At 45.6% G+C, this 27,870-nt stretch overlaps 1 protein-coding gene across 2 annotated transcripts in view; it reads left to right on the top strand.

The window, feature by feature from the left end:
* DYNC2H1 (dynein cytoplasmic 2 heavy chain 1) overlaps nt 1-27,870 on the top strand; it is a 1,763,151-nt gene that overhangs the window by 1,444,874 nt on the left and 290,407 nt on the right. For both annotated transcript variants that reach the window (XM_078657019.1, XM_078657020.1), the window contains exons 79-81: nt 261-416; nt 12,177-12,252; nt 15,809-16,014. In XM_078657019.1, the coding sequence (XP_078513145.1) occupies nt 261-416; nt 12,177-12,252; nt 15,809-16,014 (438 nt within the window). The remainder of the gene's footprint in view (nt 1-260; nt 417-12,176; nt 12,253-15,808; nt 16,015-27,870) is intronic.

The following is a 27,870-nucleotide window of genomic DNA, read 5'->3' on the forward strand; positions in this document are numbered from 1 at the left end:
GGTACCTGTTTGATACTGTTGGACATAGGTGGCGCTCTCTGGCACTTTGAATGAGTCAATCATTTTCAGACTATCAGCTAGTCGCCACCCTCTTTAAATATAGAGAATCTGTAACTACTGTGAATTATCAGTACCAACGTTGCCAAAAGTACATAGTGGTTTCTTTTCGTTTAGCCCTAAAGTACACCCTTACTGCATTTAAAAGTGTCAGTAGTAGTTTGGCAGAAAATGACATTGTCTCTTTTCGTAACACCTATTAGGCACCACCTGGTCTTAAGAAGAACCTGATGAGAACATATGAAACTTGGACTCCAGAACAGATTAGTAAGAACGGCCTGTTATCTCGAGCTCAAGCTCTCTTTAGCCTAGCATGGTTTCATGCTGCTTGCCAAGAAAGAAGGAATTACATCCCTCAAGTAAGATAATATTTTTTTTGTGTAATATTTACTGTTTTAATGCTGTCTCATTTCTATATGTTTCTGGTGGTGAGGTGGGGCATGGAGGATCCAGAGAAACAACCTATGCATTTCCTAATAACAAACAGTCAGTTTCATTTGGGTTAAACAGTTAATGGTAATTCATCCAGTCGCTCTGCATGTATTTTGATATTCGGGAAGTCTTCAGGTACATTCCCTTTTGCCATACGTTATTGTTGGAGCCACATTGCAAGGACGTTGTGAGGTTTGCCAGTGAAGTGAGATCAGGAAGGAGGCAACTAATGTAAATCACTTGATGATAGAGTGAGCCATGGCACACAGGTAGGTCTAGATCATATTAAAACAGTTTCAGAGGAGAGATGCAACAGCAAAAGTGCATAGCAGCAGGTTCTTAAACCTTTGGGGTTGGAGAATGTATCGGATTCCTCTAAGCATTTAAAGCGAACATTGGCCTGAGTAAATTATATTTTGTACATGAGAAGTGAATGAGAGGCCTGCATTAAATGTGAAACCCGAATATTGTGTGGTTGGTGATGCGTACACGATACTGATTGTGTCATTATTACAACACTGTTAGTAAATGCTTCAATTCTAGTGTTACGCTCTAGAAAGTATTTATTGGCGAAAATGGAAAACTAGGTAAGCCTTGAGCTCAGGGTGAAGAATTATGTTTGAAACTTTCTCAGAGATTCTCATTCGAAGTTCAGCACATTCTTTTTTGACAGTTTTTTATAAACTACTGAATAATCTTCTGTCTGTATGGCTGTCACTGAGCACTATGGGTTGATATGCATGACTAGTATTTCAGATGCATTGTAGTGGTTTTCATCAGAAGTAACATGATAATAATGTAGATTAAAACGTTGTTTTCGGATTACTTATAGAACAATTGTTAGACTGATGATTGTTCAATCATTTTGGTATTTCACACCCACTTGTAAATTCGAACATTACCAAATGTGTTATGCTCTGCTATTCTACAGATATTTTACAAGCTTTACTTCAGCACTTTATAAGAGGAACTTGCAAAAAGAAGTAGTACCTATCATTGATTGGACCTCTCCATTCCTACTCCGGAAACAGAGATTTAAAGAATTAACGAGAAATGTGCCTTCATATATGTTGGTGCTTTATTGTACTGGTGCAGTTAATATAGCTCTGTGATTTTTAAATACAGTATGGGTAGATTCTAATTTAGATGATTCATTCAGTGACAATAAGGTAAGGAATATCAGAAAAATAATGAACTTGCAGTACCGTATGTTTGCAGTTAGTCATGGTCCCAGTTACTAGATGTAAGTTATGGGTTAAAAATGAATGCTGACCATTAGGCCCCAATAGACCACCATGTTTGCCCTTTTAATGGGTCGCCCATCCAATGACATGCATGCCTTGAAGGATTGTGTGAAATGGAGTCCTGAGATACAACAGTATTAAGTCAAGGTAATTGAGTTTTCTTTTGATACCCAAATGCAAACTATGAGTGGCAACAAATTATCATATCTTGTATCTAGATTATGGGATCAATTACATACTTCTAAAAGAAGTCATGAGGAGTAACTGATGTACAAGAACCTCCTCCAGACTCAACCTTTGGTGCCTCAAAATATGTTCAGATTAATGCCACGCACATCATGGTACTTCAAAGAGACTGTCTACTGTTTCAGTTGCCTTATGCAAACAGCGCCTTTAATACATGTCCTGTAGTGTTTGCATAATGAATAAGAATTGCCTTGTTTTCACCAAAAACATAATGTACTCTTAAAAGTAGAATGTGAAATTCTCCAACGTCAAAAGGTATCTGATAATTCTGATGTTCTGTGCCTGGTGATAAAGAACTATAGCCTGGGAAGACATTATCATTATGAATTGACCTCTAAGCCTTTTTATGACTTCGGTGTGTATCTGATTCCATTTTATGCTGATCTTTATGGTCACTTAATTTGTGTGGCAGAGTAAGAACTTTAGAAGCTCCTTGAAGTTGTTGATGGATTTTTGCGACATACTTCTCTAGACATGCCTACGTAATTTCTTACAGCGTGGCTATGGGAAATGGTGGAGTGGCATAGATCACAAATGAAGATTCAGTAGTGCTCTATAAAGTACTCATTATGTAATGTCTAGCTATGGGGTGTGAACGGAACATCAATGACAAACCATCCTATCAGTTTGGATAGAGTGCCAATGACCAAGGCTATGTTGGATGCATGGGACCGGGAGACTAGAGCCTCACCCCATTTGCGCCGCTGTTCAGCAACCCCAGCTTTACCTCTGGAATCAAAAAGATATACTCATATGATGGAAAAGGAGCTGCTGTTTAAAAGTGGGCTACATGTTTAGCTTGGGGATCTTGAAGGTGTCTATGCAATGCCAAACATACTTTGGCATTGAGGAGGGCTATAGATTTGTATATGTGCAAATCTGAAAGAAACAGGTTAGTATTAGATTCCTTACCTTAGAATATCCCCAGGCGTCAGTCTGGCCCCGGAAATGTTTGCGTAGCAGTAATCCTGCGTGTCGGTAGGCGTCATCTGCGGCTCCGGGTCCGTCATCGGCGTCGTACGCGCCGGGATTACGTCGCCGGAGTACTTAGACGCCGCCCTCGCGCGCTGACGTCAGTTCTTCTTTTTTCCGCGCCAGCAAGCACAGGTCGGGAGAAAGTAGTCACTTTTTGACTAAGCTTTTTCGATCCCTTTTGGATCCGTTTAGAGTTGTACGACTCCATCAGTGCCGGTAGGGATGCCCGGGTTCAAGCCTGTGCCGACTGCAACCGACTGATGTCGGTTACCGACCCCCATCGCCGGTACCTACATTGCCTGGGGCCTGACCACGATGACAAGTCGGGCCTTGATGTCGAAGGCTAGGCGGGAGGGGTTCCGTAAGCGCCTTGAGCTCCGGTAGTCGGCCCCGCGCCGTTCGAGGTCCCGGTCCGGAAGGAGGTCGAGGGACCGGTCGTTGGGTCGGAGTCATCACAGCTCGGCTAGTCGACACCACTCGTCAGGCTCCAAGTCCTCAGGTAAGAGGCACAAGAAGTCGAAGAAGCGCCATCGCTCTTCTGACTCCACCCCACGCTCGCGCGATGTGGCCGGGGGTTCGGGTGACAGTGCCCACGCGGCTCCGCCAGAGCCGCATGCATCGCAGCCTGCTCCATACCCGCCTGTCCCTGGGCAGAACGCGACGCCGAAGGCGATCAATGCCTTCCTCATGGCCAAGAGGTCGCTCACTCCTCCGTCGGGTTTTGCGGCGCCTTCGGGCTCTGCGGCCCCGACTGGGAGCCCAAGTGGGGCCGGGTGCTTCGGCCTCGGCGCCGTCGGGTGCTTCGGCCCCAACGCCGTCGGCGACTTCGGTCCCGGCGCCGCCTGGCCCCACTGGACCCGGTTCCGGATCCGGGTCGCTGCTGGATGACCTTACAACCCCGCCGGCGTCGACCCCTAGGGTGTCACCCGTCGTCCCTGGTCCAACCCTCGGTCAGGATCCGGCGGCGGAGCAGCGCCGCTCAACGCCGCATTTGGCGCCAGCCGAAGAGGAGTTCTTCGAGGATCTGGGTTCATCCTTTACCCCTGAATACCAGGAGATGGACAACGAGGAGACTGGGAGGGGTCTGAGGACCCTCTGGTACGTGAGTGCCAGTCATTTCAGGACTGGACACAGGAACTAGGCGAAACCAGTGGCCTGGATACCTCCCCAGACACTGTTTTTTTTCTCCCCTCCTACCGTGGCTACGGAGGACGGGGCTACTTATAGTGTGGTGCTGGCGAGGGGCGCCAAGGCCTTGGCTCTTGAGCTCCCCATAGCAGCGGTGAGGTCTAACATCTTCACAGAGGTCTTTAAGCTGCAGGTAAGCTCCCCAGAGTCTCTACTGCCGTTTAATGGGGCTCTCCCGGACGTCCTGTTGGGCACTTGGTCCAGGCCCGCTACAGGTCCCCCTGTAGATGGGAACGTCACTAGGTGCCACCGCCCTGCTCCGGGCGACCCTAGTTTCTTGTCCATCCACCCCACTATCCAGGCCTCTACTTCCCAATCTGCATTCCCGACTGCACCTCCAGATCGGGAATACAAGAGGTATGAGCAATTCGGCAAGAAGATGCTCTCCTCCCTTAGTTTGGGGTTGCGGTCGGTCAACACCGCGTGCCTCTTGGGCCGTTACACCCACTCCCTGTGGGATACGGTTGTGGCTGTGCTGCTTGAGTGCCCGGAGGGAGCCCGGGTGAAGTCCGCTCAAGCCCTCGCGGAGGGACGAGACGCAGCACTGTATTCCATACGATGTGGGCTGGATACCACGGACTCGCTGGGGAGAGCGATTTCCACGTTTTTGGCAGTTCGCCGCCACGCCTGGCTGAGGTCCGCCAACTTCTCGGCTGACGTCCAGAACACACTTATGGACATGCCGTTCGATGGCAACCACCTCTTCAGTGGCAAGGCAGATAGTGCGCTGGAACGCTTTAAGGACTCTAGGGCTACGGCCAAGTCCTTGGGCCTGTCGGCCCGCGCCAGCAATCTTCTGCCCTGCGCTCCTTTCGTGGCCACGGTAGGGGCGCCCCCACACGTCCTGCTAGCCACGGGCCGCAGACTACCATTCAGCGCGGTGGCGGGCGTGGTTACCATTGCGGGGACAACGGCGCAGCCAGTCCACATCTACCCCGCAGCATCCGCCTCAAAGCCTTCCTAGTCCGAGCTTTCAGGCACATTTGACGCCAGTGGGGGGCAGGGTTCGCCATCACCTCCTCCACTGGCGCTCCATCACATCGGACTGGTGGGTGCTGCAAATCGTCCGAAGGGGCTACTCCCTCCCTTTCGAGGCGACCCCTCCAGCCATGCCACCGCAGTACCACCGCGTGTCAGGGGATCACTTGCAACTTATGCAAGAGGAAGTTACGGCCCTCTTGGCCAAGGGGGCCATCGAGCGCGTTCCTGGGCCAGAAGTAGGGTGTGGTTGTTAAACCCATTAATTTCTGGTTCCCAAGAAGGGCAAAGGGGGCCTACGCCCTATCTTGGACCTGCGGAACGTCAACTGCTTCCTCCAGAAGGAGAAGTTGAAGATGCTGACATTGGCTCAGGTCTTAGCTGCCCTAGACCTGGGAGACTGGATGGTAGCGTTGGACTTGCAGGACGCCTAATTCCACATTCCTGTCCTGCAGGCTCACCGGCGCTACCTGCGGTTCATGGTCGGCCATGAGCACTTTCAGTTTACTGTGCTCTCCTTCGGCCTTACCAGCCCCCCACTGTTGTTTACAAAAGTGATGGCGGTGGTCGCAGGTCATCTGCGCAGGTTAGAGGTTTCAGTCTTCCCCTACCTCGACGACTGGTTGTTTAAGGCGGGCTCGCCCCAGACAGTCGTCAGCCACCTCCAGACTACGGCCGACCTCCTGCACCTGCTGGGGTTTTCCAACAATGTGCCGAAGTCGCACCTGTGCTCCTCTCAGAAGCTCCACTTCTTCAGAGCGGTTCTAGACTCAGCGTAGTTTCGGGTTTATCCTCCCGAACAGCGGGTTCGGGATATTCATGCTCTGATTCAGATCTTTCAGCCGTTATCCCGAGTCTCGGTCATGTTGGCGCTGCGGCTTCTGGGGCTGATAGCCTCCTGCATCCTTCTGGTGCATCACGCCAGGTGGCGGATGCGGGCTCTGCAGTGGGACCTGAAGTTCCGGTGGGCCCAGCATCAGGGCAACTTGTTCGACCATGTCCTGATCTCGGAGGGCACTGCAAGACAGTTGCAGTGGTGGCTCACGGACCGCGATTGGGTCAGCGGCAGATCCCTCTCCCTACCCCAACCGGAGCACGTAGTTGTGACGGACGCGTCCCTCCAGGGCTGGGGGGGCCACGTGGGAGAGACGGAGATCAGAGGCCTCTCAACCTTCTGGAGCTGCGGCGATCCGGCTTGCACTGAAGGCATTCCTTCCCTCTGTCTGGGGGAGTGTAGTGCAGGTGTTCACGGACAACACCACCGCCATGTGGTACTCCAACAAACAGGGCGGGGTGGGGTCGTGAACCCTATGCCAGGAGGCTCTGCGCCTCTGGCAGTGGCTGGAACATCAGGGCGTGACCCTGGTGGTTCAACACCTGGCAGGTTCCCTGAACACCAGGGCGGACAAACTCAGCCTTCGGTGCATGATGGATCACGAATGGCGTCTGAACTCCGGCATGGCGCAAGGTCTCTTTCAACAGTGGGGAGAGTCTTGGTTATATCTATTCGCCACAGAAGAGAACGCGCAATGTCATCAGTTCTGCGCATTGGAATTTCCAAGGCGGCACTCGCTCGGAGACGCTTTTCGTCGCGAGTGGAGTTACGGTCTGTTGTACGCCTTTCCCATTTCTGCCCAGAGTGCTGAAGAAGATCAGGCACGACCGGGCCCAAGTCATCCTTGTGGCTCCGGACTGGGCACGAAGATACTGGTATCCTGAGCTACTCAGCATGTCAGTCGATCCCCCGATTAGTCTGCCTCTTCAGGAGGACCTTCTGTCACAGCAGCAGGGGAGGTCCTCCACCGAACCTGTCCAGCTTCCACCTCCATGCGTGGAGATTGAGCGGCGGCAGTTGAGGCCTTTTGACTTGCCTCCTGAAGTCTGTGATGTGATTCTGGCAGCCAGGCGTCCCTTCACAAAATCGGTATACGCCTGCAGGTGGAACAAATTTGTGGCATGGTGCACAGCAGAGGCTGCAGATCCACTCTCTGCCCCTCTTTCTGAGGTTCTCTGCTTTCTTCTTTCTCTTGCCAAGCAGGGCTCTGCTCTGGGCACTATCAAGGGCTACCTCTCTGCCATTTCCGCCTTCTTAAGGCTCCCTGATCAGCCCTCTTTGTTCAAGTCCCCAGTTGTAAATAGGTTCTTGAAGGGCATCACTCATATGTTCCCCCCTGTTTCTTTCGTGATGCCTCAGTGGGACTTGAACCTTGTTCTAACTTATCTGATGTGCGCTCCCTTCGAGTCACTTCATAACTGTCCTCTTCGTCTTCTTACCCTTAAGACGGCATTCCTGGTTGCCATCACCTCTGCTAGGAGAGTGAGTGAGCTCCAGGCCCTTTCTTCACAACCTCCTTTCCTTTCTGTCCATCCGACAGAGTTGTGTTGCGGACGCGACACTCTTTCCTGCCCAAGGTAGTCACAGCCTTCCACATCGGGCAGTCCATCACCTTGCCCACCTTCTTTCCGCCTCCGCATCCCTCGAAAGAGGAAGAGAGGCTCCACCGTCTGGACCCAAAATGTGCACTCTCATACTATCTGGATCGCACATGCCAGTTCCGCCAAGGACGCCGGCAACGGACGCGGCTCCTACCAACGCGCAGACGACCCCTACCGACGCGCAGGGGTACTGCTACGCAAAAATTTCCTGATCCAGACTGACGCCTGGGGATATTCTAAGGTAAGGAATCTAATACTAGCTACTGGTTCTTACAGATATATCATTACCGAAGGTAAGTAACTTTTGCATTAGGTTGTGTGTGGCAAAACCAGTGGCTGGCAAAAAAGGTCACTGCTGGGTTGATTGGAAAATACATCAAAACCTGGCTGTTCTCATCCATCTAGTGCAGGCTATGTATGTTTGCTGCGCTCATGTCCCCTAGTCTTCAGTATCTGACCTTACCGGTGTGAGAAGTTGGCCTGATATATGATGCTCACTAGTTCTAGTGATCACCTTGTATCAGTCCAAACAACCCTTATGGTGATTGGTTGTAAGTCAACCTTATAGACCAGCTATCCTAATGGTAGCATGGACAAAGCAGTCTTAGGCTAAATTATTTTGGCATGTGAAGCCAGCTGTTTTACCACAATATAACCCCTTGAATACCAGATGAAAGGACACCACACAGGTTGTTATGAAAATAAACGATATATTTATTAATAACAACACCTCTGAACTCTTTATGAGGTCAGAGGGCTAAGCACATGACAATCTCTTTACGAAAAACACTACAAGTCGCACAAAATTACAATGGTGCCCTAGGGGCACGACAAACCATATACTAAGTAAGTGGAATGTGAAAGTCGATAAAGGAAATGGAGCTGTCCAGAGGCTGTAGGATCGATGGGACCACGCTACACTAACTTCAGGTAAGTAATAGGAGGCCCACGGAACGCGTGTGCAGAGTGTGAACTCACACACGAGATGCGTAACAATGTCTATGGACAGTACAGTTCAAAGAAAAGGTTTGTACGGACAGTCCTGACTAGTTAGAACAACAACAACTGTGGAACGGGACACTATGACAGTTAAACTACCCTTGAGCACCGAAATGCTCTCGTTACCTCACCCACAGGCTGCGGGTGCATAGGTGTCAAAGTGCGTCGGGTTCTCGCGTTGAAGTCTATGGAGCCTGAAAGAAAAGATGCTGCAGGCGACCAGGAGGAAGATGTCCGGTGCAATCCAAGGGTGGATTGTTGAAGAAGGAGACTTGAAAGCAGAGGGGACAATGTTCACAGTCACTAGCCAGTGACTGGAGTGGAACCAGGAAGGAACCAGATGTCGTCGCCGCGATCAGGTGAAGAGTGGACACTTGACTCTGCAACCACGTGGACCAGGAGGCATCTTCGACGACCAGGATGGAGGCACGAGCTGTCCCACGCAGGCTCTCGCTGTCGGCGGTGTTGGATCCGGGATTGGAGGCAACAGGCCTTGGCAAAGGCAACCCACGCGGTGAGTGAAAAAAGCGTCTGGTGCGGACTAGGAGAGTCCGGGGTGCCCCTCTTTTGGAAGGGAGCAAGGGCCAATCTGGAGCAACCAGATCAGCAGTGAAAATTCGCAGGTTCGTCGTCTAGGAGGCCACAAGCCAGCCGGCAAGTGACCAGACAACGCGTCGAGCAGCAAACGAGCAGAAGGGCCCCACGCAGATCTCGTGGAAGCTGGAGGGCTGATCTTCGGTGCAGGAGCTGCTCGGGGTCGGGGCTTCTCAGTCCCCAAAGCACTTGGTTGAGTTTACCTCGGGAGTCGTGCTGGAAGCGAAGTGCAGTTTCTTCCAAGATGGCCGGTCCCACGTGTCTCGTCGCACCCACGGGTCTCAGCTTTGCTGTAGATGCAGGTTGAGGTCGGAGAGGTCTGGGAATCCGGTTCTTGTCGGGCTCTGAAGTCTGGATCCTCGAGGGAAGACGACAAAGGGAAGCCGCTGGACGCTTGCTGGTGCCTGCTTGTGCAGGGTGGACACTCCTTGTCCACAAGGGAGATTCTTCAGTCTTCAGTGGAGCCGAACGTCGAAGGCCAGAGTTTCTTCTTCTTGAATAGTTCAGGATAATCTAATTTGGAATGGGACCAGCTCCTACCTTTATTCTCCTAAAGGGGGCTGCACTACTGACTAGGTCCCTCCCCTGCGTGGGACCAGGAAGGGGGGTGGTTACACCCCCTATCCTTTGTCCGGTTTCCCGCCAGAGCTGGGGCTGGGATGCCCCAGCAACTGGTTTGAACCGGTGTATGCACAGGGCACCTTGTGTGCCCCAGGCATGTCTCATTCCATTCAGGCCTCCCTACCTCAATACACAAAGTCCTGTCTGGGGTGGTGATAGCACCTCCCAAGGCTGGAAACCCTTTCTCCAAGCCATCCTCGCTGGAAGGACTCCCAGCAGCAGGAGGTCAGACTTGTGTCTGTGGTGGCAGCATCCATTTTGTGATGCTGAGGCTCGAGTTAACTTTAACCGGGGTTCACAGTTACATACATGTCATGACCCTCTAGAAGGATGGAATGCTACCCCCGTCGCCAGAATTGGCGAGGGGGTAGTATTCCAAATCGTATGACACCTTACTCGACATGTTTTGATAATGTTATACCAGAGTTAGCATTTAACCGCGAGGATTATAATGCACTTAAGAGTATATGGTATAGCGTTATTATGGAACAGCTATTAGGACTTGGTTCCGCAAGCTGCAAACGGGCTCAGCTCATGCCAGAGCACCATCTCACATAATTCCAAGCACTCTGCCTTCAGGATTGTTAAGGCCTGCCCTAGGAGTGACTGATAGGAATATATGTGTCCATTTTTGAGTTAGATATAGGTATACTATATCTATAGCAAAGGGTGATTACACCACCTTGCCCCAGCTGTCGTGCAGCCAGTTGTGTCAGTTTTAGATGGCCAGCCAGGGGTGGCATAATACATGCTTCAGCCCCTGGTAGGCCCTGGGTACACCTATGCCCTGGGTACCTAAGGTACACTGTACAGGGACTGATAAGGTGGCCCAGTACCAATTGGTAAATGCACCCAAGGTACATGGTTGTCAATTTAGAGAGAGAACAGCTAGGCTGTGGGTCTGATTAGCAGGCTCACAGCCAGGGAAAGTCATAATCCAGTGAAGCAAAAAGCTAAAATCTGGGGTGACCATAGGATTGCAGACCCCACTCTCCTACAACCGGGCTGTCTATCATCCAGCTAGTATCACTTTTCCTGGTCTCCCGTCCGCAAGCGCTGTGACGCCCCGATGCTGGGGTAGCTATGCGCTATATAAGCACAGCTAACATAACATGACATAAACTCTTAAACTGTTTAGTCATTTTGACAAGATCTCCTGGAGAAACTCATTTGTGGTGAGGAATATATGGACTTTTGAAATAGCCAAAGATAGCAGTCAGATTCTGTTTGCCAGGCAACAATGGTAAATGAGTGGCAAATTGATATTAGTAGGAGTGACTGCAAAGACATGTCCTGGGGCATTTCAAAGCATCAATGGCACTCATGAACTGGTCTCAGTATTGACGATTTCTACATATGATATTTTTGCCAGTACAAATTAAAGCCATGGATGGCGATAAATTGGCTAACTGCTGAAGGAGGTTTGGCCGCAGAGAGGCACATACTCAGCAACTGCATACTTCTCACTCAGTACTAGTCTGAACTATTGAATATGGTGGGTCAAATTGTGAGTTTTCAGATCCCTAAATGTCTGGTAGTTGCAGGAAGAGGCGTGCCTTGCCCAGTTAGGCATGTGTCACATACTACCCTGGTTATATTGGCGGTGTATTTGATGTCAACTTTTAAAAGAGTTTTATTTACTGGATAGGGTACAGTACAAATCCCTTCCTTGGATGAATTGTACGATAGATACTGCCAGTTGTTGACCATGGAGAAGTTAACTCACTAGCATGACACCTACAATGTTTGTGGTGACTTGGTAACTGTTTGTGTTGTAGGCATACTTGCACTTTAAGGAGATGATGTTTTGGAATGACTGCGGCTCTTGAGTTTTACGTAGGATGTTTTGGGACTCCATTGTAATATTGATGAGGGATAATGGGTGTGCATCGTTAACATTGCGGATGTGTAAACAGTGGCAGTGGGTGTAGCCTAATTTATCTCTGGGAGACACCTATGGAATGCTTGGAACTAGGTTCTGGTGTGAGGAGTGGACTGTTTCGGTTTTGTTATCCTTGGTTCTGTTTATTTGTTATTCTCTAATACGGACATAGTGACTGTTAGTCTGTCACCTTATAAAAAGAGTGGTGAGGTTGGATACGCTCGTCATGGTCGTATGAAAGCTTGCTTTATTTAAAAACCTCATAAATATCTTTAAAAACTCTAAGTATATGGTGTCCACATTGCATCAATTATGTGTGCTAAAAAGGTACCTTTCACTAGCAATTCCTCCATTACTGTTCCCAATACAACCAATGCATTAGAGCATTGCAGCAGTCGCATGATAATATACCTTTTGTAAATGGACATTCATAGTGTAATCATATGCATGTGTTGTTGTTATTTTCAGCTTACAATGCACTTGGACTGATGTATACTCTCTTTTCTGTGCATGATTTATTTTAGGCTTGGACCAAATTTTATGAATTTTCCTTATCTGATCTTCGTGCGGGATATGACATTATTGACAGACTTTTTGAAGGTAAATTCTCCAATAATAATGGTTGACTCATTTTATGGGTCTTTGTACTGAAGTATCTTAAGCATATTGTTGCATTATTTAAACGTATATGGTGAGATTCCAAAAGTTCATACTTAAGGAGCTGCTTATTAAACAAATATTGACAAAGTCTGTCTGTTTCATACGTGGAACCTTAAACAATCATTAGAAAAGTAAATGTTTAGTGGTCATATTTGTTTTGAGTTCAAATGTTTTTCTTGGATTAAAATGTTGTAGATCTCTAAGTGAAAATGTGTGCATTAATGAGTGTTGGATAATGGGTTGATGAGCACTGAGGATGGATGTATTTGTGAGGGTTGCTGAAATAAATAGATGATTCAGTATCAGAGTGATAATGGATAGCTGTTGGATGAAAGAGTATGAGGATGGATGAATGATTGGGAGTGAATGTATAAATAAATTGATGAATGTGACCATGAACAATTAAATGAACATGGTTGTGAGGGTGGATGAAAGCCGGAGAGTGTATGTATGTATGTATATGTTGTAATAGCTTAGTAGATTAATAGATGAACCAGCGGGAGGATGGATGAATAGATAAATGAAATTTAAGAATGTTCAGATAAAATAGTGCTAGGAAGGACTCATAATTAATTTGAAGGTAGGGAGATAAGTGAGTGTTCTCTCTAACCAACCAACCATCTTGACCTGGGATCCCATCACCATCGAAGACATTACCGCAACCATGAAGAAAACCCACTCAGGATCCCCAACGGACCCCTGCCCACCGCACATATTCCACAGGGCCTCCGCCGCCATCGCACCAGAACTAGGACGGGCCATCAATGCCTCCTTCAGATCCGGAATATGCCCGGATGACTGGAAGTGGGCGGAGGTTAAACCCCTCCTCAAGAAACCTACGGCCTACCCTATAGACCTGAAGAACTACCAGCCCATCTCTCTCCTCCCCTTGGTGGCCAAAGTCACTGAGAGACTCGTAAACGCCCAGCTGACTGCCTTCATCGAAGAGAACTTCATCCTAGGTGCCTCCCAGTCTGGACTCCGCAGCAATCACAGCACCGAGACCGCCTTCCTCCCCGCACTGATGACATCTGCATGCTACACTGCGCCCCTCATCCTTCTAAACCTCTCTGCAGCCTTCAACACCGTCTCACATCGCACACTCGCAGCCAGACTTCACAACGCTGGGATACAAGGAACCACCCTCGACTGGATCCAATCCTTTCTCTCCGGCAGAACCCAGAGGATCAGACTCCCTCCCTTCCTCTCCGAACGCACCGATATCTACTGAGGAGTACCCCAAGGATCATCACTCAGCCCCACACTTTTCAACATCTACATGGCCCCCCTCACCGCCATCGTCGGACAGCTTGGGATCAGTATCGTTTCCTATGCCGCCAACACCCAGCTCATCCTATCACTCGTGAAGAATCCTGAAGACACCAAACTCTGCTTCCAGGAAGGAATGAAGAATGTGGCAGCCTGGATGAAAGACAGCTGTTTGAAGCTCAACTCAGAGAAGATCGAGGTCCTCATCCTAGGACCCTGCACCTCTTCCTGGGACAACACTGGATGGCCCACCGCCATTGGGAACCCACCTACCCCGATGGACCATGCGCGAAACCTCAGCATCATCCTTGACTCCTCCCTTTCCATGAACCACCAGATCAACGCCGTGGCCTCCACTAGCTTTAACTGCCTGTGCATCCTCCGCAAGATCTTCAAATGGATCCCCCAGACTGCAGAAGGACCGTCACCTATGCACTCATAACCAGCAGACTGAACTACGGCAACACCCTCTACGCCGGTATCAACAGAATCCTTCAACACAAACGCCAAACCATCCAGAACGCTGCAGCCAGACTCGTCCTCGGGAACATGGCGTCACAAACACATGACCCAACACCTACGAAGCCTCCACTGGCTCCCCGTCGAGAAAAGGGTCACCTTCAAACTCTTCACCCACGCCTACAAATCCCTTAACAACGTCGGACCCAAATACCTCAACGAGAGAGTAGTTTTCCACGTGCCCAAGAGGAACCTCCACTCTGCCGACCTTGCCCCGGCGGAGGTCCCCCGCATCTGAACCAACAGAACGGGCGGGAGAGCTTTCTCCTACATCTCAGCCAAGACCTCGAACGAGCTCCCTGTGAACATAGATGTTCCCCGGCCCTGCACACTTTCAGGAGGGACCTCAAGACATGGCTCTTTTACTGATCGGGAGCCCCCTCCCCCCCCCCAAGGGCCTTGAGACCCCCACGGGTGAGTAGCGCGCTTTACACACCCTTGATTGATTGATCGATCTAAGGGGCTGTCACTGGGAAAGGGGTGTGAAGGTTAAGCCGCGTAAATACAAAGCACAGCGTCACCAGTTGCTGTTTGCTTTTTGCCTGAACTTCTTGTATTAATGTTTTATTTGGAACAAATATTTTCCAAAAAGATTATGATACACTTTTGTTGACTGTATTTATTTTATTTGCAAACTTTTTATAGCGTTGTGCTGCAAGCTAAAATGCATCTTGGCACTTTTCAGTCCATTAAGGAAATCCCGCAAATTTGACAAACCATTGGTCTGCAGAGCATTATAGAGCTCCACTAACTATAGCCGCTATCATACAAGCTGTAATTGTCTGTATTTTCTGACCACTGCAATTTTTTTATATTCTATCCTTAGACCACCAGAGAAGTGGGTGGGTGCAGGTAGCTGCGCTGCTTCGGTGCAATCGAAGTCTCACACATTGCCAGTTACGGATGGAATTTCAAAACATCACTAGTGCAGCCGTTTAAGATCTTAGAGTTTCTGGTTGTTCAAATAGGTTGATTTTGGCTTGCGAGTACGTGTTACTCATAGGCATTGAATGTCACTCATAATTACACAGAATTCATGAAAATGTCACACATAGCAATCTGAAACCTTGGCAGCTATGTTTTATAGTTAAATGCACTTTACTTTTTGATTGCCATGCCACTAATGTTTTGCAGTTTTAAATCTAAAAATGTATGTTTTTGTTAAACTCCATTCCAAATTGCATTTTAATACATTTAAAGAGGTCTGAGTGTGTGTGTCTGTCTGTGTGGTATGGGATGTAGAGTGTTCTTTTGTGTGGGGGTATGCGTGCTTGTGCACAACAGTATAGTATATGCTTCACACGTATTCAAAGGGTACAAGAACTGCCTCATTGATAGAGAAAATTTAGATAACAAGTGAAATCATTTTCATCTAGAATGAAACTCTTAAGCATTAAGCCAGCAAACAAGATGGTGAATGGATTCCTTGAATTCATCAGTGGTAATAACTCTGGGCTGAATTTGTCCATCGTTTGTAGCTTGCCTTTGTTGTGAAAGACAGAGACCTTCTATGATTGTCTCATAAGTAATGTCCACAAATGGGACGAATCTGAGCAAACTATCAGACCAGATCCCCTCTAAACAGGAACACAAGCAACTCTAGACAGATATCAGCCTTGTAGATTGTGTAGGTAAACATATTCAGAATAGTTCAACCAATAACATTGAAATGGTCATCTAAATCTTCCCAACACTTAACAATTTGCAGGTGCAAAAGATTATAAATGGGAATTTGTGCATGGCCTTTTGGAAAACGCCATTTACGGAGGACGTGTTGATAATCACTTTGATCTCAGAGTCCTACGGTCATATTTGAAGCAGTTTTTTAATTCAGAAGTGATCGGTGCATCTCATCATAGAGGACAAACTGCTTTTCCAGTATCAATTTCCCTACCCAATTCATGCAGCATTTTGGTAAGTAGAAATTATACATTCTGTTAAGTATCCCATTGCTCTCGCCTTGTGTCTATCTGACAGTCTATCTGTGCAATCAACTTTGCACTTAGTGTTGTTTTGCATTTTTTTTGCCTTTTTAGGAAAAACTTCTCGATCCTGCTTTTTCAGGAGAATAATATCTCTGACCACTAGACAGCTATGTTTTATTTGCAATCTCTGCCTTCTGTAAATGGCTGTTTTTCCATTGTTAGTTACATTCAATGTGTTCTTTGGTTTAGAAAATCTGGCTTGTAAAGCAATCTTTATGCCTTATTTTGTGCCTGACATGGAATTACTTGAATTACTTATATGCTGAGTTATGTGATGAATTAATGTGTTCTCTCCCTTTGATGCTCTTGACACTTTGTGTATTTGGGATCTTGTTTTTATATCTGGTAGTTGCAGTTCTAATGATAAATGTTATCAATACATTTATTCTATCACTATCACTATCACTATCAAATGTATTTATTTGGTTTAGTTCTCTACTGAGAACAATAAATAGGATGATAAAACAATAAGATTACATTTTATAGTCAACAAAGTTCTGAATACTTAATACAATTTTTAAATGGTGTTTAAAAATGTAAACAGATTCTCTGGAGGACCGATGGCACGTCTTAGGAGTGACAAGTGAGGTTACGTGGCCATCATGTGATAAGAAGTGGTTGGCCCTGGCAAGCATGGTGGCCAAGAGAAACATAGCCAGGCTATGGGGGAGTGACCTTCTGCCGATGGTGGAAGAGTGGGAGCGGGACTTGGACTGGTGCCAGAGGGCGGAGAAGGTTATCGTTGGTAGTAGGGGTTGCCCCAAGAAGTGGGAGAAAATCTGGCTGGCATGGAGGCGATACAGGAGGGATTGGATAGACACCCAAACTGATCCGGCGGTGGGGTGAGGGGAGGTTTGCTAATGACCTATTTTTCTTTTTTTTTCTTTCTGTCTGAGTGGTTGGGACAATGATGTGGACTGCCTTGTGCATTTAGAGCGCAATCAATCTCAATTGAGGACAACAAGGGACATCCAAGGGGTGGGGGAGGCGGAAGTGTAGGGTCGAGAGTGGACAGATGGGGGTGGGGAGGGTTTAGTTAGGGGTATTGTAGGTGCCTAGGTACTGCATAATGGTTCTGTGGGGGTCTGATTCATGGGCATAGGCCGCATTTGTTACTGCTGAGGGGGGTTTCACTTAATTGTATTGTTCATACTGCCAATGATCTTCCGACGTAAACTGATGTGCATTGTAATGGAGTGGTTTTTGTAATAAAAAGACTTTTAAAAAAATTTAAACAGATTATAGCATACAAATTCATTGGGAGGTGATTTAAAAATGGAAATCAAATCTGTACACTTGTAGAGTTACACTTTGATTGGACTGGTTTTAAAAATCGCTTTCTGGCGGTGACTACAGTAGGGTTAGGACAAAAAACAAAATATGCATCAGATCTTGGACTCCTCCATTACAGAGGTCACATAAGCTACTGGCATTATTACTAATTGTCCATTTACAGGTAAAAGATTTGAGAGGAAGGATCAAAAAACGAAGTAAAATCATACAACGTCGGGCGCCGTGTCTTAGAGTATAGGAAAGATATTGTTGCCTTTGTTTGAATTCAATTGACTCAGCAAATAACTTATAACATTGCCATTTTGTACAGTGCTGGAGATCAAGATCGTAACTGATCCTTGGAGTCAAGTGTTTTAAAAAGAGTTTCAAATGTGCCAGGGTCCAGGTTTTCAGTAGATCAACTGTACATTCTGACAACTTCAGTGCAAATATTGTATTGTATTGTATTGTTATTTATATAGCGCGGTTGCTGCCCAGTGGGCGTCCAAGCGCTGTGCTGCCCAGTGGGCGTCCAAGCGCTAATATTAAGTTTCGATAAAAGACGTATTTAGAAGCTCCTTCATCAAAAATTTCCAGTTTTAGTAATGCTCTTAGAGAACCTTGTTCAGCATGTAAGATGTTATACGCCCTTCGAATGATACAAGTGATTCCTCTGGCGTATGTACTAGTTAGAGAAAACTCAAGGCGCAGGTCTTGCAAAGGTACAGCTTGAGACATTTTAGTTAATTTCCAAAGAATCTTGCTTTCTTTGAGTTGTATTGGGTGCCATTGATGTATAGGAATATGCTTAAGAGCATATGAAAGAACTGGAGGGATCTTGATACTAAAAACCTGTAAAAGGGTTGAAAAGTGCCTATGCCGGGTTGAAGAGTATAATCTTGGAAGCGCCCCTGCGTGAACATCAGCTTTGTAGGCCAGGTGCTGGAGATGGGAATGATTTTTTATAGTTTGAGTAAAAATACGACCTAAATAGATGTATTCAGTCACTATTTATAACGATTGTCCGCCTAAGGTCTAGTTATAGTTTACCTATCAATTAATTCCTCGGAAAGGAACTGTTTTTGTTGTGTTCGGGACCAAAAAATTTTGTTCTGCATATCACATGAGTGCGTACAAGTTGCTTTGGAAGCCAAACAGAGTAAGATCGAGGATAATCACATCATCTGCATGCATCAGAGTATGAATTTTATGTAGTGATGTTCTCGGAGGGAAATTCGTTATCTGCATAAAACAATCTGGGAGGTCACTAAGGTAGAGGGAAAATAATAGAGGAGCTAAAAGACACCCTTGTCTTAGGCCATTCGATGTTTTAATTGGGGATGTGAGGCCCTTCTCTTTCCCCAATAATACTTGGCACCAAGTTTTGGAGTGGAGTGACACAATTATATGTAATAAGTTATCTGGAATTCCCAATTTTTTTAGCTTGCACCACAGTGTTGGTCTGTCCACTCTGCCAAATGCTGTTGAAAAATCAACAAAGACAGAGCAGACGACCCGTGATTTCGAAACCACATATTTATCAATTATTGTTTGTAACATTGCGATGTTATCAGTTACAGAATGATTTTTGCGAAACCCAGCTTGGTTAAATGGAATTGATCAATTTGAGAAGGCCCACTCCTTAAGATGTTCCAGTACACAGGCCACAAAGATCTTTCCTGTCGCATCGAGAAGGGCGATCTGACGGTAGTTGCCGGGGGACAGTCGGGAGCCCTTCTGGTAAATAGGAATAATTATACTTCCTTTCCACGATTTGGGAATTTCGCCAGTGGCGAAGCTATGGGAAAAAAGGGGAACTAAAAACAAACTCCACTCCTTTGGGTTCTTTTGGAGCACCTTTATTCGGATGTGATCAAGGCCCATTGCCGCAGATGTTCTTGCGTTTCTTATATGAAGTGTAATTTGAAATGGGGAAGGTGCGGGATCATCGAGAGTAGTAACCCATATCTTGCCCGATGATCGTATCATGATTTCTTTCCTCTCGTTTATTTTGTACAAATTTGCTAAATACACTTCCCATTCCCTTGGGGAGACTGGTGAGACTCGCAAAGGTTTTTTTTGTGCCCGTTTCTCTTGCAATAAGGGTCCAGTATTCACGTATATTTTTTTGTTTAGCCACTATCTGATTGTCCATCCATTTGTTATCCTGTTGTACTTTTCTTTGTTTTTCTTTCGCCCTCCGTTTGCGATTTGTGAGTATTTTAATTTCCCGTTGTCTACTGTCAGAGAAACATAAGAATTGTGCCCGAATTAATTTGTTAAGTAATATTACATTTTTGCCTTGATTGGGATCTTCGGGGATTAAGGGATTTTTGCAGGAATTTCACTAATTTCTTTAAAGCAACTTCAAAATGTATTATTCGGTCGGCGAAAGTGCCTTTGTTATGTTGTTATTGTCAAGGGCTCTCATATTCCAAGTGATTCGTCCTTGTACTTGATTCACGAATGCAGGATTTTTTGGATACATGTTAAAACCCACAGAGATAGACTTCGCGATTAGGCCAGTTGTAAGATTAAGAATTGCGTGGCCACTTCCCTGATGGAAGTTGATGCTTAGGTGTTCTATCGTCCTAAACAAGTCCTGGCTGCATATCATGTAGTCTAATATTTAGTAATTAAATATACCTGTTCTTGTAATTGTTGCCGGTTTTTCTCCTTCTATGTTACTGTTTAAAATAACTCTGTTGAAAGCTGGTAGCGAGGAAAGTATTATTTTCCCCCGTTTGTCTACTTTGATCCCTGGAGGAAAAACTGGTGTTGAAATTAACTGGGCCTTATTGTGTAATCCACTTTCCCATTTCTCCAGCAAGTCATTGGAGATTTTCCTGTTAAAGTCTCCCATTAGGAAGACTGGCGGGAATCCTAAGAATTCTACCACTTCTTCCAATTCCTCAAATATTTCAGACATAGGGAAATCAAACTTGGAGCCAGGCGGAATATATACGTTGTAAATGAGTAAGTCATTTGGAGTATCTGCCAGCTCCTTACGGCACTTAACCTTTATACATTGGCTGTTTGGTTTTTTCGTAAGAATTATTTCCTGTTCCCATAAGAATTCTTCGCTTAGAAGTACTGCTAATCCACCCTAAGTATGTCCCCGGCTGACTGGTTCTGCTGGAATATCATATACAATATAATTGTCTAAATTAAAAGTTGTAGTGACCATGTTTCCTGAAGTGCCATATTCCAGGAGGTAATGCTCAGGCCTTGGTTAAACAGGAAGTATTTGTGCCCTTCCCTGTGGTTTACCATTTACGTTCTCTGCAATCCAGGACCATTGCTTTTAATCTGGTATTGTCTCCTCTTTAGGGGTAGATCTGTTCCAGATCCTTCTTTCACCATTCCTGATTGATATTGTTAGATTTTCATTTGTGGTGTTAATGAAGTCAGTGTGACCACTGTGGGCGTGTGGGAGTGAGTAGTTTTTCTTATCAGTACTTTTTTGGGACTATTCCTATTGTGGTATCCCTTGTGGTCAGCTGCTACGACATCATACCCATTCTTAAACAGAATTTCTCTTTCCTTTAGAATAGTACCCGGAATCCCCGGAGACCAAAACTCCACAACCGTTACCGTAAGTTTGGGTTTTAAGGGAAAGACTACTAGTTTCATCTCTGCACTTGAAAAGGAGTGTAACATATGAATCTTTTCTATAAGGTTTATAATTCTCTCCCGGGTTAAGTGAATCGTTCCCTGATGGGAATAGATCAGTGAACTCCAAAGTATGCGGGTGAATCTGCTCTTCGTAAGGGGTCCGGAGTAATTCTATTGGTTGGGTGGACACTGGTTGGGAAAATTTATTACAGCTTAAGGTAGTTGAGAAAGTTACTGCCAAAGGATTCAGAGCGTAAATGGTCTCTTTTAATTGTGTGTCACTGCGCTCCGTAATGTGCTGATTTGAATTATTTTCCAAAAGTTTATCCTGTTCAGATGATTGGAGTTCGGGAGATGAAGATTTTGAAAACGTTAGCACTCGTAATTTTTGTTTCGCAAATCTCCTTATTATTCTTTTCTTCTGTCTTTTCTTTTTGTTCTTAGTAACTCTCCTTTCCTTTTTGGATAAAAGGGTATCCGAGAGGAGTAAGGCTGGAGATTCTCTTCTTTTTTTGGTTTCAGTTGTCAAAAATGTATTAGTTTGATCGGCTGTGACTTTGGAATTGATCTGATTAAAAATTGGATAATATGCTTTGCTCGGTTTTGAGACTTTATCGTTATCTGATTCCTTGAAAAGTTTGTTAAGCAAAACGTTTGAGTGATCTCTAACCTTTTCTATGTTACTTTATGTTTGTTCCTCCCCGTTTGGATTGGTATATGCTTCATCTTTAATAGTGTTTCTTCGTTTAAAAGAGTATCTTTGTGATTAGGAAGATTGTCCTCAGTTTTTCCCATTCCTTTTTGGGGTGGTGACTGGCTGATACATTGTTGTTTCCTTTTTTTTGTCAACAAGATATTGCAACATACCTATTTGTGTGTTCAGCATCTGATCTGAGTTATCCATCATATTCCCCAGAAGGTTGAGAATTGATTCTAGAATTTTTTGCAGGGAAAATGAAGAATTTGATACCGGTTTATAACCATTTGAAGATTGTAAATGCATTGTGGAAAGAAATTCTGGTGATGGGGAGAAATTCCCTACTGGAATTGAATTTGCATTTTTTCGGGGGGTACTATTTGTAATTGTCAAGTGATCCTTCATCTCTCTAGGCGCTTGGGTCAAGAGCAAGACGTTGATGTCAGGTAAAGTAAAGTCTGCAGCAGGAACTTGTTGTAAATTGAGTTCTAAGGGAGGTGATGATGTTGTTCCCTGGTCCTACTTCTATATTTACCAGAAATTCAGCGATGTAATTACTGTCTTTACTGTCTTTATGCGGTTTTTTTGATCTCCACCAAGGTGAGTCAAAGTCGCTTTATTGAAGTTTCCGACGGTCAGAGCGCTTCCTTGGTCGTTCGGGTCGATCCTTTGTACTTTATGATTTATTTTTGGGAGGGATGCAGTTATTTCAGAAGTCCCCGCCATGTGTCCCACATAGACCTTCTTGCATGCATTTTTGCGTATGTCTTGCTGTGTTCCGATTCGTTTCATAAAGATTGTACGAGATCTTAATTTTTTGTAGGCCATCGTAGGGTAGGTCATTACAATAATTTCTTGTGGGGCTTTAGATATTTAGCAGTCTTTTTTGGGAGGTCTTTTCGGTAATAGTGAGTGGTGTGGTTAAGGTGAAGGTTGGACTTGACCGTGAAAACCCAGGGGAAGGTAATTAGCGGGTTGTAACGACAAAATGTGCTGGGATGGGAAACATCTTCACCGCTTGCTCACCTGGCTCTCGAGCAATAGGTTGTGCTCGGTTGTGCTCATTTGCTGCAGGCCTATCTGGCCGTCCTAAACCTTCCCCAATCAAGCCACCGGAACAGTCCTCGCGCAACTTCCTCGCTGACCGAGCCTGTGGCCAGCACGGATGATACCGTAAAGAGACAACAGCAGCCGGGGTCAAATCAGCGCTCTAAGCTGTACAGTAAACCAGTAAATCAAGAGGCCTCACCATACAGCCCGCTGTATCCTGCACACCATCCCCCATTGTCCTCTTCCACCAGCGCCTCCTTCGTTGCCCTCGGGACCCTGATATCCCAGTCCCAGGTCCAAGGCCGCCTCTGCCGCCCCAAGTGTCCCGCAACGAGCGACCCCATTTGTCCGGTAAATTCCTGACGTCTTTCAGATGTCCTCGGTAAATTAGTTAGAGTGTAATGTGCGGTAGCAGATACTGCCGCATTAAGGAAGCGTTCACGGCTCCCAAACTGCACCAGGTGATGACCTTGGGGCTCCCACCAAACTGGAGGCCGAGACGCAGGTCCGGGTGCGCTCAGCTGGCAGCCTGCGGGTCTCGCTGCACCAAACAGTCACTCGCAGCCCCTGCCGAGGCACAGAGAGGCTGGTAGCCTCAGATAGTTGTGGTCCGATTGGTGGGGCCAAGTGGGGGCCAGGCCAGTCCGCGGTTCTCCGGCAGTGCCTCCAGCTGCAGCGTTTTCTTCAGCGCTCGGTGCTAGTTGCCCAAAACGCCAGCGGCAACGCCGACGGGGTCATGAAGCCTCTCGCAGCTCACTCTCCCCTCGCTCCGCCCCTCTCAAAACGTGGCACTGGACTCACCAAACACTAGCTCAGCTGTATTACGATACATTTATTCTGTTTGTATTGTATTTATCTTTTTTGGCTCTCAGCAGAATAAAGTGTATTTTGACTGTACATTCTCACCCATCATTACAATGTTGTCTAGTCTATGTCTCAGACATTAGCTTTCATATTTAGATTTTAAGCACATTACTTTTTCTAGAACAATAGAAAAATATTATCTTAAATGTTGATATGGTAGCTGTTGTACTTTTAGGCCAGCTGAGGAAAATTGGAGAGATGCCAAAATGATTATTAAATAGGGATCTTAAGTCGAGACCCTTAGCTATTATCTGGAAATCACTTTTCTCCTGAGACTAGACTTTAAGACGAGCATTCTCACAAGTTTCTAATACCAATGTAGTAAAGGTTTTACTGCACTGTCTCAGTTCTTTCAACCCTATCGCTACCTCCAATAGGCTGAATCTGATGTTTTCCAACCCATAAGGTGCACCTTCACTCTGGCGGTTTAACAACTGGGGAGCATTCATAGTTACCTAGTATAGATTGTACAAAGCAACACCTAGGAGGCCTCTTACCAGCCATAGCATGCATGGAGAAGTTGCACTCCTCCTGCAATAGGGACTTATAGCTTACTTCCACCTAGGAGTCACCTCTTCAGTCATGGAGTCTCTAAAGGGCACCCTTATTAGCTACCCAGTCTCACCCATTGCCCCCATGATGCTTCACCATGATTGGAGAATCTCATCTCAGGTATGAGTTTCCATCTTTGCGTCATGAGCTTCCATTCCAGGTGATGATTTAAAGCATGTTTCTTCTTAGGTTAGAGATCTATCTTAGTCCATGATTCCTCTGTCTGGCACATACAGACAATCTTAACGTCTTCTGTCCCCGCCCACTTCGTCAGAGCCAACACTTTTTTGTGTTTTGTCAAGTGTTCTTACTAGTTTCATGCATATATATTTGCCTACTCCTTCAGCACTAATGCCGCTTTTGCTTGTGGCTTGTGTCTCTGTGTCTCTACCTCTTCTACATTGTGAGTCCCCCAATACACCATAACTCCCACTTCTCCTTGAACACTCTAATCCCAAATTCCCACTAGTGAGCTAGTTATCACTTTTCTGCTCTTACTACCTAATCTGATGATGAACCATTCTAAATGTGAACTCATCTCAGGCTAAAACTGTGAGTGCACCATACTATGTGCCCTCTCCATCCTAATACCTAGTACATATAGGAAAGAGAAGAGGGATAGCTCATGCAGAATGGAATTTAATTTTACACTTGGAAAAAACCTACAGAGTGAGTAAAAGTCATTGCATCAATACCTACACACATTTACCCAAGTCCACGTTCCTGGCTGACTGAAACTCGTATTAAAAACTCTTTTATCAGGTGAAGAGACGATGGATGAAAATTTTTGTGTGGCTCCTGTGTGCATCCCATCAAGTCTGAGTAGGCCCAATAGAATTATACAAAGGTCTGAATGTGGCAGTCTCTGCTGGCAAAGCTGCATATAACTGGAAGCAATTTAACTTCTAAAAACCAACCTGCATGATGTCCCTGTCTGACACGTTTGCCGGCGCTGCTTCAGAAATCACCTTGAATTTAAAATGAGTGGGTGCCAAAGCACTGATGTTACACTCTTTTCTTTGTTAAGGTCTGTCATAGACGCACTCTCAAAGTGATAATTGGAGAGCGATCACCTGCCCTCATGTAGCACAATCCCTCCTTTCATGATAAATTACAAACGGATCATTTGCTGAGTTACTGTCATGCCAAACCATCAAATGTACTGAAGTACCACAATTGATCTAAATGCATCTTCCACTTCCGTCTCTATTTGATCTGATAATATGAAGGTACTGTTGACTCAATATTCCTGCTATAATATGCCTGCTGTGCTTCAAATTTTGCCGGGGACCATCTGTTAATTTACTAGCTTCACTGCATCAAAGTAGGTCTTTCTCTGTTAATCTTAGGCCTTGAGGCGGTAATGCTCTGTGCATGACCGGCACACCATTACCTGTGCTGTACGCAAAAACCATATAGATCTTGATTAGTTGAAGACAAGAATCATGCTACCAGAAGCATTGAAGAGACAGTCTTCCAGAGAGACTGAGGAAAGGAAGTCATGTTCTCATAAGCATCTTCTGCCTCACTCTTTGCACACTTTGTATGCTTGCTAAAAGTAAATGTTAAGTTGTGATTATTTTGTAACAAACTTGTTGCTAGTTCAGCAACTGTACTGCTGAGCAACTGTCAAACTAGAAGGTCATGCATAAATCAGGAGACCTTCTGGACAGTTTGTTATTTTAATGGATATTATTTCATCTACAGATTGTTTATACTTTAAATATTCGTTACCTTTGAAACTTCACAGGCTGTGACTCTGGAAATTGCTTTTCAAGCTGCTAAGATGACTGGTGGTGTAACTTACATCACATGGTGCTGCAGTGGCATCTCAGGATAAAGTTTAATATCGAAATGGCTCACACACTCCGATTTGAACCTTCTTTCATATGTTATGGCGTTTTCTCTTAGATTTTGGTGTGCAGTAGAGTATTGGCTTCTGATCCAAGGCGTGACCGATATGTTTGAAAGTAGCGACCCACCCCCTTAGTGAAGCGTCTCCTAGTTACACTGCTGGATTTCCGTTTGAGAAAAGTTCATCCAATTTTGTGATCATAATCCAAATTAATAAAACTCTACTTGATTGTCTTTTCAATTGGTTACTTTATTGTCTTTCCACAGTAATGAAATTGCAGCATTCCATGTCTATACATTAGTCAGTGGATCCATTCACAAAGTAAATCATCAGGTTTGACAATCCCAATGCATATTTGACTATTTTTTCCCGGAACCTACAACTCTAATAGAGTTTTTGAAGGGCAATCACCTAGAAGCCATTAGAAAAAAAGTCCAGGACTTGCAGCACATGCTAATTCTCCCGACAAAGGCATTATTGCAAGGGGAAAGAAAGAAAACCTTTCTGAACCAAATTGTTTAGTCAGTGCCTTTTTTGGAGCATTTGTGAAAGTGAGGTTCCGAAAAGGTACTCCATGATGGCTGGATGCCAACACAAATCAGTAAAATCAGAAGTTCTTCTCTAATAGCTGACCCAAAAATGAACACGCATTGATGATTAGTGAACAGTGCAAGGTTGCAGTAGTGTTTTTAGTTATGTTTAGAATGACCTTAGATTGCAAGTAGGAATGTCCATTTCCACTTGTCAGAAACAGACCTCAAGTCCCTCCTGAAGCTTCATTTTCCTCAACTACTGCAGACTTCGTTTGCATGGAAGGCCAAAGCAAAACAAAGTATTCCAGGGACCCACATCAACGCATTAAAATTCCTCTCAAACCCTCATCAGAGATCAGAGGAAGGGTGATTTTCCATGCTCTCACAAATAAGGATGAAGTTTATATCTGTGACACCCCATGTTGACTGCATAGGCTGTCTGTTTATGAGCTCTTGGAGCATTTGTCTGAGTTCTCAGTGTCAGTCTTGGGTCAGGGACTGGATGTTGAGTCATTGCCAATGGGTGTTGTGTCGGTGTCACTGGGTATTTGAGTCAATGTCACTGGAAGTCGAGTCAATAGCACTGGGTGTTGCGTCACTACACTGGATATTGATTTAGTAGCACCTGGCATCGATTCAGCTACACCAGAGGATCTATTTGAGTTGCCTTTTATGGACTCGCTGATTCTCCAGCATATCTATATGTTTCTTCAGTGTCAATGTCCATGACTACTACTTTCACACCAAGATTGATCCAGATACGGGTTTTGACTTAACTAGGAACAACTACTCTTAAAATCTGGAGGCCAATGTGATATTGGAAACTGGTCTGTTCACTGTGAAAATTCCTTTATGCCAAAAATGGGAGTGAAGACAAGTAAGCTGCTTCAATTAACTGATATATTATATTGCAGGACTTAGAAGCTGCTGGTAGTGTAGGCACATTGCCAGTCAAAGAGGCTATTTCAGTTATTTATGCCGGTGATTTTAGCTCCTCTATTGCGTTGTTGAAAAGTGCTTCTGCAAGTTTTGCCTTGAGTCACCTGCTTCTCTGGAGGGGGATGCACATGATATGGTCACAGACATTTTACTTAAGAGGCTTCAGGACTAGTCTCTTGCTCTTACTATTACAGTAGCATTTAAAATCCTATTGCTTATGTTTAAGCAAATTCAGCTTTGTTGACTACAACTTCCTAACTATCTGGCAGAAAAGAGCTGATCATACATACAGTGGTTTCTCATGCAGTCAATGCACAAACTCAAAGCTATCTCAGAGTCAAGTTGATGGAGCTGCCCCTCTTTTGACGGGGGTGGTGGAGTGAAAAATGTCAGCAGGGTAATTGAGTG

The sequence above is a fragment of the Lissotriton helveticus genome, chromosome 8 (genome assembly GCF_964261635.1).
Source record: "Lissotriton helveticus chromosome 8, aLisHel1.1, whole genome shotgun sequence".
NCBI classification, from domain to species: domain Eukaryota; kingdom Metazoa; phylum Chordata; class Amphibia; order Caudata; family Salamandridae; genus Lissotriton; species Lissotriton helveticus.